Raw genomic sequence first — 21624 nt, 5'->3', positions numbered from 1 at the left:
CGGAGAAAGGGGTGGATGGGGGGGATACTAGAGGACTCCTGAAGTGTGAAAGCAGATCCAGTGGTGTCTTCACTACTGCTGGTGATTGATGGTCTTGTTGAGCGGTGACACCCTCGGGGTCACTGAAACGGATTAATATAATTAACATAACAGTGAATCCCACCTTTGTTTCAAGCATGATATTCTGCTCAGTGGTCTATCTCCATAAGCCTATTAAGGAGCGGAGTGTCACAGCCTTTTGTCAGCCATCACCTTTCATTGTGGCTGGATTACTGCTCCCGTCCAGACGGGGCTCACAGTTCACACAGACACTGGAGCCCAGTGTGGGCAAAGGATGAAGTAATGAGTGCTGATAACCAAAACATTGCCTTGAACCAAAAATTATAGGGTTTTCAAGCCTGTTTAATATCTATATATATATATACATACAAACATTAATTGAGAGGTATTTGAAGAATGCTGCTTTAGGAATACAAAACATCCTAACAAGACTACATTCTCCTCCTTCACTACATCTGCCTTGCTTCATCTAAGAGGGGTGGGGGCATGAGGAAGGGTTAAAGTAACCAGTGGAAGACGGGGTGAAGGGCTGGGCCTCAGTTAGGGAGAGGGGGGGCTGTATAAAAACTGACAGAACACAAGTGGTGCTTTATCCACCCTGTCCCGCTCTGGGTAAGAGGAAACCCTAAACTGCTCTGCCTGAACCAGCTTTACCTTTTCTTCCTTTTCTTTCCCTCCATTTTCACTCACACCCATTCGGACGTGTGCGCGCTCAAGATGAGAATGGCAGCATCATCAACACAGCGGAGAAACGGACTCTGCAAAATGCTGGCTTTTGCTTTGATTTTAATTGGCTCCATCTTTAATGGTAAGTAGTGAAAGAATTGCATGTTGTACGGAGGCAAAAGTAATTGTATTGAGGGAGAGAGCGGGAGGGCCAGGAGGGGTGGGGTTGGGCTGGAGGAGTTCTGATTTGAATGGTCTTTGAGTTGAATCCAGATTTTAACCCTACAACCTTTCTGCTCTCTGGAATGCAAACACGCTTTCTCAATCCTAAAACAAAGCTCGGATAACTACATGTTTAGATGCCTTGAAAGGAGGATTTCCACAGGAGGATGATAGAGAGAAATGTAATTCTGGATTATAGCGTGGCAAACAAAGAGATCATTTTAGGAAGGTGGGTTTTTAATTATCTGGAGACATAGAAAAGCCTTGAGGGCATTTTGAAGCTGAGATCTCTATTCTGAATTCACAAATGTACATTAAAGCTGGGAAATCTGCTTTTCCTCTTGATCAAAAAAAATTGCAATTCAATTTTAAACCATTTTGAGAGTTGTCCTGGGGAGTTATGCTCACTATTTCATTGATGTGATCCACATTTGTCTTCAGGACTCTGAAAAATGTGTATATTTATATTTAGCTGGTTGTAATGTGAAACCAGTTGAAGTGTGTGTGAGAGGAGGGTGTGTGAAGTAGTACTGGGAGCTTTTGTGAGGCATTAGGGATGAATGATTATGTTAAACCGAATGAAAGGCATATAGCTCGCATAGTTGGGTTCAGTTGAATGACTTTACAAAGTTTTCTTTCAAATGGAATAACTTCATTTATTGGCGAAAGCATAAACCACATCATCTACCTTTCAAAAATGGAATAGCATCTGGCTGATACATAACTAAACAGAGATCATTTTCTGCATTCGCTGTTTGATTTATCACAAAAAAAAAAACTTTATTTCTTTTCTATTCAACTTAAGCAAAGTCAACTTTATATTAAGCCAAAACAGATGTACCAGGATCAAGACCCACTGACCCAAAATCTGTATCGGAAAGGTCAAAACACCTTGTTCACGCTTTTCCAAAAGTAAATACTAACCAAGGTGTTGCTGTAAAATGAAGGTGCAGCTCGATCTTGGATGTACGTACACATGACTCGTGGATCGCGACATGGAAACCTGGATCTCGCAGAGAAGAAACATTTATGTGAAACATGTTTGATGGATAAGCCAAGTTCAAATGAAAATAAACAAAAGTCAGGAGGAGATGCCAAAAGTGGAGGCGAGACTGAAGTAAAGCTTTACAGTGCTCTCACTGAGGCTGTAAAATTCATCACACACTGGATTACTTAATTCAAACCTCCTGTTTTATTCATGGACATGGTTCATGAGAATGAGATCATCTGCAGTGAGGTTCATCTGGTTTGAAAAATTAAACAGCCTTGACATCATTTCACCCTATAGACTGAACCAGAGGAAACTAAATCTATAGGTTTCTGATTGGAGGGGGGGGGGGGGGACGCCTACAAAAGTTTCTCTCGTCTGATGGTCATAAGTTACACAGCAACTGAAAACACGTGACGCACACACTCAAGCAGTTGTGTGCCAAATGTGTGTGTCAAAAGTGATGACTCACATTAGATCACATATCAAATATCATTCATGAGAAACAGAGCACAGGAAAAAAAAAAAAAAAAAAAGGTGACCACTAAAGTTCAGAGATATTTTAACTGGACATCTGTCTCCTGACTGGGAAACAAATCACTTCTGCTGTAACTGTCTTGTCAACTTGGGAGATGGGAGCAGGCCAGTGTTACATAAGTGGGGGAAAGATGGACTTGCTGTACAACTTCGGTGTGATGACATCGAGGAGATTCACAGATGTTAGCCAGCATAACCGTTACCCAGACAACCTAGTGGGGGGTCATGGTAGCAGAAACTAAACAAGAGATGATCAAAAACATGAGGGAAAACCCCTGTGACTGTGTTTAGAAGACTTCTTTTGGGAAAATGGTGCGAGGGATGACAATTCAACACAAACGCACCCACTGAGAGACATATAGTCTCTTTGTTCTCAATGACAGGTTTAGGATTTCACTTTAAGTATCCGAAAACTGTACTTAAGAACAATTTTCATAAAACAGACAAAGTTCCATCTTCCTTGTGAAGTGGTTTGAGGAGGATCTTTGGTCAAGTAACTAACCCTGCCCAAACTGACTGCCAGACCTATAGCATGTAATTATGTAAATCACTGTTTGTGTAGTACTCATTGAAGTCACAGATACACTGAAGAATCCCAGAAATTATGTTGATGACACAGAGCTGGTTTTTGCTCTTGAATATATTTACTATATAATTAATATCTTGAACTTGGGACAAGTGATGCTAGAATAGGTCAAATTATTATGCTAAACACGAAGCAGACTTTTAAGACACAAGAAACATGTCAGTCTGACTGAAATTCTACGAGTTCGGTCATTTTGAAAGTCGGACTCACAGCTGATTGATTAACTTGTAAAGGATTATATCTCCCCAACGCTGATCTTTGTTTTCCACCCATTCCGTAGGTCCCACTGCAGCGTTTAACCACAAGTTGAGGAGAAACGTACAGGGCTGTAAAACTGTCCATTTTTCTTTGCTGGTCTTGGTTTTTTTTGCGTCAAATGTCAAGCAAGTTAGCCTCAAACTCAATGTCTGATTGCAACCAGCTGCAAGGGGACATACTGCCACTGACCATCCAGTCAATCAGTCGATTCTTCCTCAGAACTTGTGTACTGGGACAGCAGAAGTACCTCAACTACATGACATTATTGAGCTATGCTACGAGAGCATCTGTATATTCCAAGTATATTTACATAAAACCTGCTCTGTAATTCCCAATTTTGCACCCTGATCAATAAACTGGACATATGGAAGGGAAAAGGAGGCCGGGGCTTGAGTATCAAATGGTGACAAAGAAGAGCACTAATCTTTGCACACTGACTGAGTGCTCTCAGGTTCAGGATTTAAATGGTCTATTATAGTTGCTTTTCAATACCTCCCCTGGATGTGTGCGCACATAATTACACTGATTGGTTCTAAAGATACTGTATGTCTCGAATTCTTTCTGGAGACGATCAATATAAAGCCTCTCAACTATTGACGCTCGGATCTGACTCACCATGCAAAATGATCCTCTACCTGCACACACTCAAAGCAGACAGGCCTATTCAAGGTAATACACACAGCAGTGAAGCTATAGTGGGTAAAAGTGTGAGTGTGTGTGTTGGGGGAAAGCCTCCAATTGAAAGCAGATGTCATGTTTCCTGATTGTGGTGGTCAAAAACAGGCATCAGGCTTGCGATAAGAGATTGTGGAGGCCCCTGGGTTGAGTTGGCTGAAGGTGCAGTGCTGGGTGAAGTAAGTGCTGCTTCCACGGGCCTGATTGAAACCATGAGATCGTGTTGCTTTCCTGCCAAGAGAGGAGAATGGGCTGGGTTCTGCTATTAATCGCCCTGACAGGAACGACAGGGGTAAGGGCGCCGTGTGTGTTTGTGTGTGTTTGCGTGTGCATGTATGTGTATGGGGGGTGTCAAGATGGGGTGGGGTCAGTGGTCTGTTGTTTCAAAGAGGGTAGAGTTACAGAGCATATTTAACCCTAAGGGACAGGGCTCCAGTGTCACATTCCTCAGCATGCTCATAACTCTCCAATTCAGATTCGTTAGAGATAATAGGACGTTAAATCATATAAGAAGACAAGCTTCTGAGTGAATGACTGCTTCATTACTAGAGAACACTGTCCAATTAGCTACTCAAAGGGCTGAAAAAGCTTAGGGAAATTCATAGCAGTACACATTCTGCAAAAAAGAATGTTCCTGGAGATTTTACAGTAACTTCTGAAGCTTCATTTGAATGAGCAACCAACATCTTTTTGTACTGGTGTATTTGACCCTTCTATTACACTGCATACAGCATATATCATAGGCTATGAAAGACCAATTTGATTCATGTGAAAATCCAAGATTGGGTAGCTGAGGGAGGGGAGGGCTGTCGGTGGTCAGAGAATCACTATGAAGACAGAGCTGGCAAAGGAAGGAAGTTTCCCCTTAATAATAGCCCATTTTATGCCACGATTCCATGATATAACCATTAAGATAAATGCACCATTATCACACTTTGCTTGTTTACACAGAAGCAGACAACAGTGGTGAAATGCTGCCCTGTCGAGTGAATTATGATTTTTTTCTTGACTACAGATGCAATGCATAAACTCCATTGCATCAGGGTTGTGAATGATTTGTTCTGCAGTTCCAGCCCTGTCTTTCTGTTGCTTCTGTACCGTAACTACCCCCACATTCTGTTCCCCATTTCCACCTCCGTGAACTTTTACAAAGAAGGCCAGACATTACAGCGATGCGGTATTCCTTCCTTGAAAAGACTGTGTAACAAAGACTATTATAGCGACGCAGTATTCTCTCAACATTATGTCCTATAATGTGCTTCACCACACAGATGGCACATAAACACATTTACAGTTATTTGTAAATGCTCAAATCTGTTACTTATAGTGCGGGGCGGCATGGCTCAGAGGTAGAGAGGCCGTCTAGCAACCAAAGGGTCGCTGGTTTGATCCTCACTTCCCCTGGTGACCATGTCCAAGTATCCTTGAGCAAGATACTGAATCCCTAATTGCTCCTGATGGCCCTGCAATAGGAACTGGGGACCCGTCCAGGGTGAACCCCGCCTCTCACACCCAATGTCAGCTGGGAAAGACTACACCCCCCACCACCACCACCACCACGACCCTTAACAGATAAGCAGTAAAGAAAATGGATGGATGGATTACTGAAAGTGTAGGTTTAATCCTCTGTGCGCTACCTGTCAGCACCAAACATTTACCAGACACAGTTAATGATTTGCTATTGACGATAGGGGAGCATTTAGCAGCCAAAGCCATATTTACCCTGACAACGCTGATGCAGAGAAAATCTGAGCGAAAGGAGAGCGACTGCACCAAATGGACATAAACATGGCTCCAAAAGCATAAGGAAATGTTTGCTCATGAGAAACCATGACTAAATTGGATTCAGTCCACTTGCTTCTTTGGCTGAGTTCAGATATATAAAGATACACTGTCAGGTTTAAGATCTGTAACAAGACAACTGAGTCAAGCCGAGAACAAATTCTTCTTTTTAGTGTTGTAGCCAAGCAACTAAAAAGCTGAAATCTATGTAAAGATATAGATATATACTATATGTATGTTCCCATGAAAGGCTCTGTCCAACACACTCATGTTGCAGGGAGTACAACCAAGACCTGAGGATTTTTGTCATGGTGGTCCACCGAAGTGTGCAGATCATTATCACCTCACCATACCTCATTAGAAGAAGGGAGAGGCTAAGGGGACCGATGCATTCTAAAGGACCTTGTACATGTTTAGTGTTGCTGACACCATAAAAGACAAGCAAAGTTCTCTGGGACAGTCGGAGCAGCACTACGCTCTGGATCTTGACATGTTGCCTTTCGCCGCTCTATATAATATGGGAAGTGTACATCTCACCTCAGTACATGTCTGGGTTTAGTTGTGCGTGACTTGGTGAGGGGGAGCAGACAGGGAAAGTTCGAAGGGCGTGGAGTTGAAGGCATGTCTACGTCCAAAGCCTGCCACATTCCTCCATCCGGAGTCCCAAGAGATGGGGGTTGCGGGGTGGAGCAAATCCAGACTGCAGTCGTCACTCACAGCAGTTTGGTGGGAAAATCTTGCAATGAAGTCAGAGCCTACATTGAATAACATATGGAGTCAATGCTGATTAGGACCATCAGATTAGGTTTGTCATGTTTGTGCAATGATAACGGGACACATGAGTGATTAGTGACATCTCAGCCACTTTTTATGCAAAAAGAAGGAATGCATGAGTGTTGTGTGTGGTTGACTCTAATTAACAGGGCAGCTCAAGCTCAGAGGTCATGAACTCCCACCACAGATGTCAAGTGTAAGTGGAACAGATCGGTAAAATCAATTAACATGCATCTTGAGTTGTGGGTCCTATTAAAGGAGTGACTGGCAGTTAGAAGGCCTTGAAGGGGTGATGGGTTCAGAATCTACCCACCACATTGTCAATCATAATACTGGTATATACTGTAACACCACTGACGGGGTTTACCCTCTAGGCTCCCGCACCCACTGACAGAAAGCAATCACAGAGCTGAAACAACATACCTCAGCTTCTGCACTCAGCCAGTCCTGTGTGTCACATTTGTATGAAAAAGCCTGATTTATGCCCGAGGATCTCACCCATTTTGAACCTCATCCTTTTCCGGTAAAATAAACAGGCAGACCACCCAGCAACGTGGGGAGTGATGGCAGCTATATAGGCAACAGACCAGGAAGATAAAAGACAGAAAGTGTTAGGGAGTCCCTGTCTCGAGTCATACAAGTCACTAAATTCTGCAAAAACGCAACTCTACTTTAATCAGCAACATTCTGGATTCCTGTTAAAATTGCAAAACAACTCATTGCTAATTTGGACAAGTGGTACATTTTAAATGTATGCCCACCATATACAGACTGATGAACAGCTGCAGACAGTTGCTAACAATAAGCATGCCAGAGGACCTCCTTGGAGATTACTGCTCCACCTGCTAGCACAGAACCGCAGTGTTTACTCTGTCCCGGTGGCACCTGTCTGTCACAGGGATTCATCTAAGGAAGTCAGTGGACATGTGGCACAGTGCCATGTGTGACTTACAGTATGTGTGAAAACTTCAGGCCATGAGGGTAGCAGGGGAAACACGGCAAGAAATCCCAATCTGTATTTCATCGAGAATATTCTACTTACCATATAATGGAATGGTATATGTACTCAATCTATGTGTGTATTTTCTACCTTTACAGCAATCAAAGCACTTTACGTTACATGCATGCGCAGAGCTACATAATGTGGCAACCTGCTCATCAGGACCAATTAGGGGTTCAGTATCTTCCTCAAGGACACATCAAAAATCTAAGGGATCAAACCTGCTAATAGAGAGCCACTCAGCCTCCTAAGCCATGAACTGCTTTGCCAAGATCCTTAAGTACACAAGAGCTCTCAAACCCAACCTCAACTGGAGTGGGGAATATCAATTTGAATTAAAACTGGTCAAAACCCCTGCTAACACCCACGACCATCTGCCAGCTGTCTGCAATGAAAGGGCCGAATCAGTATCCAGTCCATGGTCACATGCCCCAGTCATAGACATGAGTGTATTTGTCAGATTCAGCACCAGTGTTATCCCAAAGCATAGGTGAGCTTGGTTGTTTGTGGCCCGCTGTGACATGTATTCTCTAACATTGTTCAGTCTGTGCCGGGAAAAAAGGCTGGAGAAAAAGATATAAAAGCGACATCACAACATAGTCTCTGTCCTCCATGCTGCTCTCTATTATACAGTTTGTTTATTCTGTTTCCCGGCACATACGTGACATCAAATGTGCCCCCCCAAGAACAAACAAACAAACAGAGAGGCAATCCAACTACTTGCATGACAAAGAGGTCAATCTGCTTTTTTTTATTATCAAGTTTTACCAGGCTTTTAAAAATCTGCACGTATGTGTAGGAGAAAAGAGTGTAACAACTTAAGCAGCAGGGAAGACGTCACCAAACTCAACGTAGCCTTGTTTAAATGTTTGAACAAAGGAGCAAGGAAAATGTAGTTCAACAGGGGGCAGTGCACTGCAAATTAAAACCTGTCTAACTTAATCTGGTGAGCAGGAAAGGATGACATTGGGAGATAGTAGTAGGTAGTAATGAGATCTGCAGTGTTAATGCATGATGGGAGTGCTTTTGTGGTGAGGTCATGATGATGCCATTGTTTTGACAGAATGAGTGAGGGTTATCTGTGTAACAGGAATGCATGTTGGGTATTTTTGTTTTAATTCCTGGAGCCTACTCTTGCTATTTGACCTGAGCAAAACCACAGCAATAAAGACCCCGTCTCATTTGCTCGGTGACTGCAGGGTGTGGCTGCATATTTTAGAAATTAGCGCAGAGTCAAAGTCTTGCTTGCTGAAGAAAACTGACATGAAATATCTTATCAGCACTCTGCTTTACTGTTGCACACACTGCTATTAATAATTCAAATAATATATCTAACAAATAATTTAGAAAAAGTGATGTTTTTTTCTGAGTTTGCATCACCTGGTACCTTTCAGCGACATACTGAATTGGTTCATTAAACCGTCTGAAGAGGTAAATCATTTCCCTCACAATTCGCAAATGTATTTTGTATCACCCATGTATGCAAGTCAGTTTCTGCAAGAAAAACCTCAGAGATGATCTACTGAAATAAGATCCATGACCTAATCATCCATTACTGCAGAGACATTCCTCTGTGAGCACACCTAAGATCTCACACACACTGCATGCATTGACAAATGGAAAGGTAGCACATTATGAGCTACTAACTCACATTACAACTTTATTAGATAATGCCTGCAGAGCCATAATGAGACGCTCTATCCAGGCAGCAGCACTCGCTCATTGCAAACTTTTTTTTCCTGTTATTGAAAGGGTTTTGCCAACATTTGGAGCCAGAGCTTCCCAGTGCTGCCTTAAAACATGAATGTAAGATGCAGATAGGCGCACATTAACATAGTTACTTGATACATCCTTCTAAGACATCTTCATAATAATAAATATTGGCAACTATCTGGCACAAGGCCTTTGTAAAGGTTACAGCATGTTCTCCATGTGCAGGCAGATCTCCATGGGAAGCCAGTGGCTCCCTTCCCAGTGGGAGTGAACAGGAGGCAAAAGCTTTGGGCTGGCAGGGCTGTTCCAGGCCTTGGAACAACGGGAGGTTTATTTGCTGAGGCTGAGCAGAGGCATACGTCAACGAAGTATTTACTAGTTACTCAATTCCTGAGTGCTGGGACTTGATTTGAGGTCATGTCGTTTTGCTTTTTTTCAGCAAAGCAAATCAACAAAGCAGACAAAGCAGATCAACAAAACAAAAAATCTCAAATTAACAATCACCCAGCTTTGTAACACAAGCGTGTTTGCTGGGTTATCATAGAAGATATGAAAAACAAAATACCATTGTCATTTTGTATGATATTGCATTTTGGGTGTTAAATTACAAGAAGCCTTATTGAATTTCCAGCAGGAGTCGCCGCTCAGGATGAGGAAGTTGTCACAGGTACGACGCCACCTGTGGTCGCAGATGAATTCGTACGTGGAGACATGATTCCAGGAACAACTGAAGCTCCTGGTAAGTCGACTAACACTAGAAGTCAAGTCTTCAAATGTTTATATAGGCTGAGTTTATAGGGTCATATATGTGTGAATGAGATTGAAGGCAAAAATTTGCCCTCTGCCTCACTCAAGTCATAACAGAAAAACAGAATCCTCTTCTTTGATAGTTTCTGATGGTGTGCTTGCCTGGATTTGAATGTTTATGGTGACAAGAAAACGTAAACATGAGGAATTTAGCATTATAACCTGGACCAACTCGCCTGACAGTACGGCCCAGTTCAACCACGCTTCACTGCCATCATCAGACATCCCATTATAATTCAGACTTTGTAACATCATAAAATGTATTAGCCCTTTTTCGAAGGAGACACTTGACATGCCAAAGTAGGAAAGGGTTGTAAATATTTGGGGTGACGTAGTTCAGCTTTATCATTTCAGAGGAAAGACGCTGGCTGTGAAAAAGGCCAAGATGAAATGCTTGACAGGCAGTGGGCCACTTTCAACAAAATTCTCCTGATATGTGGAATCGTTGTACTACACACCCCTGATTGACAAAGTACAATTAACATGGTTGAATCTAATTTTCAAAAACATTAAAATAGTTGTGTATAACTGAGGTGAGCCACTGTATTTTTTATGATTTCAGCATCTAAATATTATAAATGCAGCTGTTAAACGATATTTAAAAACTCATCACAGACACTTTGAGTGTTGCCTTTGGCAACGATATGACTTGATTATTATGTGAAATTTTGAAGATTGGAATCTATGATCTTGTGATTAACAGAAATGCAGTCGTGACAGACTCATAAAATACAGATAGCAGTATTTCATCAAAGGTAAATAAGAACAAAAACTCACGAATTAACCCATGCGTCACTGACCATTTAAATTTACCTGCTTTTTCAGAGTCAGAGGATCCACAAGTTCAAATCTTGGTTTTCCCCACTCCGGAACCGACTGAGACTACAGCAGCAACAGCTACAGAGGAGGCAGGAGACACAGGAGAGGCAGCAGAGGCAGGAGATGAAGCCAACAGCCCCGTAGCTGAGAAAGAAACAGAGTTTACAGTTGAGGTACAAACTGGAAAACCCGTATTCCCAGAACCAGAGACCCCTGCGCCTCCACCTGCCAGAGGGGACGGCCCAGACAATAAACCACAGGTAAGACAAAGGTGAACAACCTCAACATAGTCAGTCTACTACATTTATAATGCAGGTATTGTGTGTTATATCTGAGCTATACTGATAAAATCATAACTATTAATGAGGATCATTCTTTGACAAGTAATTAAGAGACCTCACATAATCTGTACTGAGTAATATTTTAAACATACAAAATTATATATATTATTTTTGTGCTACTGCCAACTACGTTTTAGGGTATCATGTTTTATTTTACTTTTATTTAGTCTGGGAGGCACTTCTTTTGCATGGATGCACAACATCTCTTCAAAATTTGGGTTATGAATAATTGAGCTCAATAACCTGGCAGAAACTTTCGTTCATTATTTTGTCAAAGTCATTTTGTATTCTTGCCATTTTACAGCAAGATTAATTTTTTCCCCCCGCTAAATTACCCAACGTGATGTAGCTGGAGGCCAACATCTGCATTTACACACATGAATAATGTGCAAATTAAACTGCTTGCTGAATACCACATGTATTTCAACATGTTACTGCGATTGGCCAAAACCTGTAATAAATGAATGATAATCCTCTAATTTTGTTTTTGGCATCCAGTAGTCGTACACAATAAGAAGCTTTAATTCCACCTTTAATCTTTGATTTCACTCTGCAGCCGGTGCCGCAGGACGATGTGGTCTGTGTCAGTAAAGAGGCAGTCCAGGATAAAAACGCTGTCAATCTGAGACTCAAGGCCTCGTCCAACTGTGTAAGTTCCAAAACGTCCTCACGTACGCGCATGCACACGTACCGTACATACACACACTCACAAACTGCATTAGAGAGTGACATCACCCGTGACCATCAATAATCACAACTATGCTACAGATGAGGCAAACATCTTCCTATAGGCCAGAAGCTGCGCATCATCTGTTACTACCATTGATTCAAACCACTCCCAGATGGAGGCTCGGTACCAACGCAAAAGAAGCCGGTCAGTGGGGGTCAATGGGATGATTAAGGTCTGATTAAGCACTAAACACTTGGTCAAGAAAACATTGTGGTTTGGGTTTATTACTTCCTTCATGGCATGGATATCATATTTTGCTACCGTGGAATAATAATGGTGAAGTCTCAGTTACAAATGTGAAAGTATGTGAAGAACTGCAAACCCGTATCTTGTTGCAAAGTTGTTTCTTTGACCCGAACACCACCCTAGCCAACCACCTGATGTAGACTTTCTTGTGTTTTAACAGTAACTTCACCCATCATAACTTTGTCGATCCTATGAATTGGCGTGGCCATCACGAGAAAGGAACTTAATTGATTTACACTGACGCTGTTTACATTGTGCCAAAGGCACGTGGTCATTTCACATATTTCTGCCAGATCTTACTTTGAACAGGTCAACACGCCTGTCGATGACATGCTTTCAGTGTGGAGGTTGAAAACGTCTCTCCCGGACGAGATACGCAGTGTCCATAACCTTCCTTTTTCTGTTTGCTGGGTAGGAGCCGTATAAATGTGACATGCCTACTTTGGGTTACCAAAGGTAGTTGGATCACGTTGTGGCTGTAGCAATATTAATGTCCCCAAATGTCAGTCTTGTATTGAGAAACAACCTTTTAGGAGACAACTGCAATTCAGTAAAGCATCAACTTTCTCCCAGTAAATAGAAAACAGGATCTATCATAGATCTGATACCATTCCTAGTTGGCCATCAGTTTACCTAACATGAGATCAACAGAACAATCCACCTCATTTAAGGGACGGGGACGATTAAATCTTAGATGTCCACAAATCAATGAAAGCAAAGGAGGACAGCTCAGGCTCGAAGAAACGAGAATTCTGTTGTGTATAAACCAGGATGTGGATTAAGTTGTGAGGGCAGAGAGCAGATGAGAGTAATGACTCACTGCTGGTGTATAATGTATAATCTATAAAGGCCAAGACTCATCGTGGAGGTGTGTGTGCGTAGGTTTGGTCTGTGTTCGGAAATACAAATTCTTTTGAGTCTCGGGAGAAAAGCTTAGAGGTTTAGAAGAATAACAAAAACGTCTATGTCGTGCTCTCAATCCATAGATGAGATTATCGTTTAACATTAGCGCTCTATTGGCTGCGCCACAAATGAAATGATGCTACAACAACGGTTAAAAAAGACGTATGTGAACGATCACTATAGTCTATAATATGTGATGGGACTAGATGAAGACACTAGGAAATTTCTCCAAATTAGAAGCCTTAAAGTTATCAAATATTTAGGTGAAGAGTTTAAATTTAAATAAGACTAAACGGAGATCAAACAATCTGCAACAAATGTCAAAACAGTCTGGAAGCTTCAGAATTGCTTGTACTTGGAGGCGAATAATTAAGTGAAGCTTTAAAGAAGGTCCAAGTGTAATACATTTAAGCCTGAACATCTATGGATGCTTCATACGTTCACCAGCTATGCAGACTGAAAACACTGAAGTGTCAACACGGAAAATCTTTTATTTTGCTGTTCTTGCAGAAAGACACAAAAGTGAAGATTGAGAGCGTCCTGCAGGAGCTGTGTGGTGAAGACTGCAAACTAGATATCTACCAGGAGGACAACTCCGACCAAATCCTTGTGTCTGGACAATATGTTGAAGGTCAGAAACACTCTTGAGGTAGTTATGAACGACACGTTGTAGCATGAGTCTTCAGATGATACTGTTCAGCCGCCACTGGGAGGTTGCTTTGTAATAAGCGTTTTCAGCTCCCAGTCATACATCTGTCAGTTATTTTTGCTCTACTTACATTCTTCAAGGCCAGAGGGTTGATAATACCTCATTTTTCATTTGACGTAATGCAATACATCATATATTGAAAACCCCACCCACTTAGGGGAAGGAAAATCCGAGCAACACTCTGCAACCGAGGGCACCTGTACAAAAACACCTTCATCGAATGGAAAACATTACATCTTGTGAGGTCACAGAATTATTATGGTTTCTAGCTGTTAGAAAGCCAAATTTACTGTATTGACATGGCGCTGTTTTGCCTGAACACAAAGCACTTTACAATGTTTCCCTCAAGTCACAGAGATATCTCACATATTCACAGAGAGATATTCAAGGTGCCAGTCTGTTAGCGCTCACTGGTCAGATAATGTTAGGATACTTGGGAGGCTGGAGGCGGCATGTCTTGGGGGTGGCATGGCTGTCAAGCAACCAAAAGGTTGCTGGTTCCATCCTCACTTCCCCCGGTGACCATGACAAAGTGTCCTTGAGCAAGATACTGATTGCTCCCGATGGCCCTGCGACGGACTGGTAACTTGTCCAGGGCGAATGTCAGCTGGGATAGGCTCCAGCCCCCCCAACATAGTTATGTTCAGCTACCACACATCATTTTAAATTTTCTAGTTCTTCCACACACTACAAATTCAATGGAAAACGAACTCTTTTCCCCTTCTGCTGTGGGCAGGACTTATTACACTCTGTCCCTATGAATTAACTTCAGTTACAGTAAGTAGTGCACCTATCCTTTGAAAATAAAAGCCTACTCCAACATAAAAAAACAAAAACTAATTTGGTTTTTGCAGATGATGTTGCAGGCATGGCCAACAAGTTCAACAATGACAACATCAAAGATAAGGTAAGGCATCACCCAACTCTGCTTCTTAGAACAGATTTCCACAATGACGGACAGAAAATTGAAGGAAATCGAGGAGCGCCGAAACGTAATGAGAGGAGATATTTAAGTGGAACAAAGGGGTCAGTTGACTTCTAGTTATAAGTTAGATCCGTTCAACTCAATTTGCAATATTTTTTCACAGTTATGTCTCTACATGGTTTTACAACACTCACTATTTTACTGACATTGATTACAATTATTCAAATATAGAGCATGGCCATGAACGGCAGATATTTTCGGTTTCCCGGTTATGGTTATTCATCCCTCCAGTAAAGAGAACAATGGGCATCAGGACTGTTGTTCCGACGTGTAGAGGCCCAAGAGCTTAACAGATTGTTTTCTTTAATTCTTCATGCAACATTTTAAATTTTTTGTATTTTAAAATATCTACATTCATTGGGGAACAGCGGAGTCACAACTAGGTTTCTGACTGGATCTCTCCAACAAATGTAAAATGGTCCACCTACTCTCTCCACAAAGCTGGCACTCGGTGTTTTGTATCCAGCCAACATGCTACACAAAGCCTGCACTGTGACATTGCTTCAAATCAAACTCAACAGAGAAGTTAGCTTGGAAGAAGAACCCTCCCTTATTTTCAAAAAGGTGCCCAAAGTCTTCAGACTGTCAGGATGAAAAACAAAAAGCCAACAAACAATCTGTTTGTCAGCTGCAAAACAATCTTTCTTACACCTGGGGAACGTTCTTGGATAACGAGTGTGCCAGCCACAACCCTCTGTCTGTGCAACCACAGACAACAGTGACAGGATGATGAAAATCTCCTTTAGGCAGAAAAACAATTACACACAACTTACACCTTTTGTATCATGTGTCAAAGTATGATTCATGGTTTGGATTCTCACACTTCTCCCAATCACTTTGTCTAAAATTGTGTTGCTTTTTCTGTTGCCAGACTGATGTGGAGGAGGCGGTCCCCCGTTGGGGGAAGAATTCTAAATTGGTACTGGTTTCCCTGCTGTTGACCGGTTTGTTACTGGCAGCTCTGCTGGTTGCTGGTTATTACCTCAAAACCCACCACAAGAACTCCAAAGGAGTCCGACTGGTGAGTAGAACAAAAGACGTGTTTGTGTTAATGCCACATAAGGCAAAATTCTACAATCTTTTTTTTTTTTTTAATTTCAAGAAGTATTTCAGCACAGGAAAGATAACCTTTTCACCAAAACCAGCAAAAAAGACCTTTTTTTTTTTTAATGATACCCAGCCCTTTTGCTCAAAAGGTAGAAAACTTCCATCAACCAGAGGACTATAATCATCTAATTGTGAGCGACAAAGTCTGTTTGATATAAATCGACTTGCTGAAGTGAGGAGAAAAAAAAGGTCACAATGGTGACAACTTGAAATGTTGCCCAGTGCAAGGTCTCCAAGAGGAAACAATGTACCGGAGTGAGTTATTTTTGGTTGCTAGAAAACATCCAGAGCAGTGACTGAGGGCTGTGAATAACTCTAAATATGGAGAACAGCACAATAGGAAGTCTCGAAACCTCAGAGTTTACAGTCTCAAACCCAGAGGACTATGAGTACACACACAACAATCGGAAAACCTTGGTTGGTGTGAAAATCAGTGACTCCACAGCAATCCTTTTCAACAGAGGACAGTATCTTAGTTAAATGAAGAAATACCACTCTTGCCATCACGACAAACCATGTGCGAGTGATAACGCAGACATGGAGTCCATCGGTGCCAGCAACAGGTGAGCGCAATGATGCTCAAAACTACTAGCTGTAGCTGCGTTGTCCTTCTGAACGAATAAAAAAAAAACCAGAACAATCACCAAGCATTTAAGTTTAAATTTAATTTACAAATGTTTCAACAACATATTCATGGGCAACCTTCTGTTGCACTGCTGAATAATGTTATGCTGTCGATTTTGGAAATAATTGGGGGGGGGGGTCGGTCTAAAGTCAGTTCTTCTTGCACAGCTGCTGCTTGGATCCGCGGTGTTGTCCGTGAGGTGATGGAAACTTTGCTCTTATAAGGCTGTTCTGCCCACGACTGGCAGAACCAGACTGTTGTTTCTCCCAAGTTTCTCACCCTGTAGAGTCATGGCTTGTAGAAGTGGACAGAGTGTTGAGTGACGTCATCCTCTTGGTTTGTAGTCTTGAGCTGTGTTTTGGCTCCGGCCCTTTTTGCTTTTTACAAGCGGAGATTGTTATATTTGGAAGAGACGGTGGAGCTGCAGAGGTAGGAGGAGTGGGTCTGATTGTAGCTACCAGCTCATGATTGCACTACCACCTGCCACTCAAAGAGACCACGTCCTTAATTAATGCACAACAGTTGAGTTATATAAAATTTCACCTCCACACGGCAGTCATGGAAGGGAAATTAGCTATAGAGATGAGAAGCCTTTTTTGTACCCTGGTTTGATTTAACTTGGAGGTCAATAGGGACGGACTTGCTTTTGGCCTCTAGTGGCCTCTCAAGGAACTGTAGTCTCTGGCCCTTCCACGTTACCTTTATTCTTCATCCTTGGAGGTTTGTTTCTTTATGTAGAATCCAAGAAATTACAATAAATTATCAGGTGATATTGTCTGAAAAAAAAAACAAACAAACACAATATTACCACAGTAAAGATTATGGCATCATACACCACATTTAATACAAAAGAAATGTCGTTTTACATTTTGAGTAAGAATGCTAACATTTGGAAAATAAATACATGTCACAGCATATAATCAGGGGACGACATAATCAAATTATTAATTGTGAATGCTGAAACAATAATTTTTAATATCATGAAAGTGTCCAATGGCATCATAGCAAACATGTTTTTCTTCTTTATAATTATTTTAGGACAAGGATGAAACTACAAACAGTTGGTCAGAGATTTTACAGTGAAGCAGTAATCTGATAGTATCATAAGGCACCAAACTGGGGCAGTTTTGTTGCTCAGCTACTCTTGAATGGAAGTCATAAAAAACAAGTATTCTCCTATTTCACACGGCAACATTCCACGTAACATAGCACTCTCGCTATATCACTTACTCGATGCTCGGATGTCCATTCCGCCCCGTTGGCTTTCACTGTTTTTTTCCAGTTTCCTTTTTGGGATCCTGAGGTATGTCTCCTGCACCCCCCCCCCCCCCCTGTCCAGATGTGGCCCAAAGCTTTGGTGTAACATTACACTTGCTTGTGCCCCTTCCTTTGCAGATTCAGCAACTTCAGCCATAGGAAAATGGCCACTGTGAAATTCACTATAGTACAGTGAATTTCTGTTTTCTTCTCTTTCCATCTGTGCATATTTACTGCCACAGCACCGCCCATTACACCCCCACCCCACGGGACCCCTCTTCACAACTATCCATGGCCATGCTGTGACAACCTGTTACTCCTTCTAATGCCCCAATTCTTGAGGATTTAAGGAGCCCTGGATGTCAAATTCCACACTTAAACTATAAAACCTTTTTACTTCCATTTCCACATTCACGAAATTTTACTCACAAATGTTTTCTTCTGACACGATAGGATCTGTTTAACCCTCAGTCTAGTCTTACAGAGAGGAAGTCATGCCTGATGGTCATTTGTAGCTCCCTACTCCTACCATCTATTGTGTTACTCTTTGCAAACCTGTTCGATTGCCAGTAACAAGAGTTACGCTCTAGATCAGGGTTTCCTATCTGGTGAGCCGTGAAAAACTCTAAAAAAAATTGAAGCCAACTTTTTTTTCTTCTTTTTTTTTTTTTTTTTTTAAAGGGAGACAACATTTTAGTTAAATTTATTATTCATCTAAAACCGTGATAGAAATTGTATGGTTAAATCATATAAAGTTTAAAAACGAGCCAAAAATAATTTCCTTAAAAATGCCTTTTCAATCAGTTTCATCACTCTGCAGTGCACAACTGCTAACGTTAAGCTGTAGAGTGGTGGAAAAGGGAAAAGTTCTTGAACTAATATTTCACCAAGGATATCAAACCTGAGCCCAGATTTGGGATCTTTTTAATGGGCCCTGGCCTGTTAAAAGTATGAGCGAGTGGGTTTTGGATAAGACAATTTTGAGTGTCCTTGCACTAGAGGACAGGAACAAAGAGATACAAGCAACCTTCAAGCTTCGTTTCCCATCTATGAGACATAGCAGAGGGTTAAAACAAATTCTATAGTGTGCACAAATAAATGTATGTATAATATCACAAATGAGGCCAAATGTTCTTGGAGTTATGGAAGTAGACAGTTACTGTGCGGAAGAATTGTGGCATTTGGAGGAGAGTCAAGTCTTGGCGGTGCAGAGGTGGCCCATGCCAGGGATTTTGGGGCAGCAAGGAGATGAGGAGAGGGAATTTACAGAACTAAAAAAGGTGGAGGTATAGGAACCTTAAAGCTGGCAAAAGCCCACCGGATGATGCAAAAATGACAAACTATAAACATAAGAAGCAGACTGAATTTAAGGACTACAAGGAAATTTGCAGAAAAATCTCTCAACTTGGAGAGATCATGGCAACCTTAAGAGATGGCTTGTCTAGATCATTTCCTTCCTTCCTTCCCTACTGCGGATCGTGAGGGCTTAGTGGTTAGGCTATAAAAACATGAAATGGCATTAAAGGGAACACCTTTTCTGAGCTAACCCAGGATCATGTGGTCCTATAAGATCTATAACGCTGATGAAACAGAACACAATGACTGTTTTTATTCAAGTATGGATTTCAGGTCAAACGTGATTATCCTCTGGTCAATTCCTCATTACGGGAGGACATGCTTGACTCACATATCCTTTAACTCAAAACAGCAGTATGTCTTTACTCCAGCCCCTTGCTAGGGGGCTACACATGGTTTTAGTTTCTTTTTCTCAACAGCTCATTACATCATTTCTAGAAGAGTTAACATATGGGGGCACACCCATGTGAAGGCTATGATGACACAGCTTGTTGATTTGCCGTTTGTTCGTTCCTTCCCGTGATTATTAAAACATGGCTCTATCAGACAGGCATGCACAAAGTTCTTCCTGACAAAGGAACCAAAAGTAGAAAATTTCATTTGATCTCCCAACAATAAAACATTTACCAACAACCATCTGAGTTTGCTCAGCTGAAACCCATAAACTTCATTAGCAGAGAATGTTTATTTTTGAACTACGCCAACAAAAACTTCACACTTTCTTGCTTGACTTTGTCATGTTTGACCAGTAAATTTAAGCTTGTTTGTGTAGCATCTTCCTCATTAACCTAACCCAATACTGTTGGGCTTTCCTTAGGCGGAGTCATTCCAGGTGGATGAGGAGAACCAGGCCAACACCCTGGTGTCTGTGGCCCCCCTGCCTCAGGAACCCCTAGACAAACCCACCGCCAATGGAGAGTCTCCTCCAGAAAATGGTACCAATCCTGCCCCAACCACAAATGGACACTCTGCCACTCAGACGCCAGTGGCTGACACAGAGATGTGAATCCTGACACCCCCCCACACACACACACACACACCTTCCAACCGTCTGTTCTACCCCCTCAACCACTGAGACACAAGCCCCCCTGCTGCCTCAAAGACTGTCCACGTGCTGAGACAAATTGATAATGAAGCAACTGAATCTCCTGTCCTCCTCACCTCAACCCTCACTTCCCGTGACAACGATGACAAAAAAGTTCCTGACTACGATGAGAGTAATGACAATGCCTGTAATGTGAAAAGTCTGGGATCTCTGGCGTTTGCTAGTGTCAAGAGGAACCTACATACATCATGTGTGAGACCAAGACTGACCGGTAGGCCACTGACAGGGATGATAGTTGCCTTAACTTCTGTCTTGTAGTAATTATTGTAGAAACACCAAATACATGACGTTAACGCTTCACTAAAAATCCTTTTATTTCAATCCACATTTGTGGTGAAAATAAACCAATGAAGGTAGTTAAAAAGGAGACCAGATTTTGTATTCTTGTAAAAAGGATTGACACTCACTGTTTTTTTGTTTGTCTGATTTGTTGTTTTATTATGTAATTCAGGACATGTTTTTTGTACTCCCCCAACTGGCCTAAAACTGAAGACCTATGGAGTGTGGAATATAGGCAATATAACATATTTTTACTGTAAGTTTACTGTTTTCCACCGTTTAATACAAAAATTCTGCCGGATTTACAAAAAAGTGTTTGTTGTGATTGTTGTATTCTTCATAGAAATCCAAGTCCAGTTGACATAGCATGAGAAACCAAAAAAGGTGGATAGCAAGAACATTTATGGTTTTACTGAGGAATTAAATAGTGATACGGCGTTATTATTAATATGCAAATAAAGACTTAGTATTTTCCTCAGTTCTTCAGCATAATGAACATAACTTGATGACTTCTGACCTGCAGGAAAACTTAATTTGCAAAGGCGGCAACACACGTGACGTTTAATGTTTGCTTGCAACTGTCACTAACAATATACAGTTCTTTTACCAAACACAGATGTTCCTGCTGTGACTGTTAGCAAATGATGAACTGCAACAGCATTTTTTCAAATTCGGAAAAATGGGTAAAAAAGGGATACATTAATAGTTATAAGATGCAAGGCTGGTAAACAAATATGAGTTCTGATGGAAAAAAAAAAAGAAAAAAAGTCACCCAAGGTTCATCTTTCCCAAGATCGACTATTTCTCTTTGCTGATAGAAAAAGTTTTTGTACTTCAGCGGTACACACTGTTAGCTACACCTTTGAATGACTGATTGCTTTCATAATCTACTGCATGTGTAAATAGCCTGTTCTCTCAGTAGTACCAGTGTCTGACTCATAAACTCTAATTGTTGACAATAACGTGTTTCTTCAGCTTATTTGTGTGGTGCCTACCTGATTTCCAGAATGGGCAGAAACACTGAAAATCCTCTCAACCAGTAGTAGGAAAACAGTTCTGCATCTTACAAAATCTTTGCTCAGGAAAGGAATCAT

At 41.5% G+C, this 21624-nt stretch overlaps 1 protein-coding gene across 2 annotated transcripts; it reads left to right on the top strand.

The window, feature by feature from the left end:
• The first annotated feature begins 661 nt into the window (after positions 1-661).
• On the top strand, positions 662-21486 carry LOC147268453 (uncharacterized). Of its 2 annotated transcripts, none has more exons than XM_086200041.1 (8): positions 662-868; positions 9896-10000; positions 10894-11147; positions 11785-11877; positions 13618-13738; positions 14671-14723; positions 15673-15822; positions 19964-21486. In XM_086200041.1, exons 1-8 carry the CDS (start codon positions 778-780, stop codon positions 20150-20152), a joined length of 1056 nt encoding a protein of 351 aa, XP_086056167.1. In that variant the 5' UTR covers positions 662-777; the 3' UTR covers positions 20153-21486. The 2 variants fall into 2 exon arrangements, with proteins under 2 accessions (XP_086056167.1, XP_086056166.1); XM_086200040.1 differs by having other exon boundaries at positions 9893-10000.
• The last annotated feature ends 138 nt before the right edge of the window (positions 21487-21624 follow it).

The sequence above is a fragment of the Aulostomus chinensis genome, chromosome 3, assembly GCF_037954235.1.
Source record: "Aulostomus chinensis isolate RoL2024-O1b breed Wild chromosome 3, RoL_Achi_v1.0, whole genome shotgun sequence".
NCBI lineage: Eukaryota > Metazoa > Chordata > Actinopteri > Syngnathiformes > Aulostomidae > Aulostomus > Aulostomus chinensis.
This window is presented reverse-complemented; position numbering and strand designations above follow the sequence as displayed.

Coding starts and splice junctions, on each gene's coding strand:
- LOC147268453 (XM_086200040.1), top strand. CDS start 778: ATGAGAATGGCAGCATCATCAACACAGCGGAGAAACGGACTCTGCAAA. Junction 11,148..11,784: donor GCCCAGACAATAAACCACAG/GTAAGACAAAGG, acceptor TTCACTCTGCAG/CCGGTGCCGCAGGACGATGT. Junction 13,739..14,670: donor GTCTGGACAATATGTTGAAG/GTCAGAAACACT, acceptor TGGTTTTTGCAG/ATGATGTTGCAGGCATGGCC.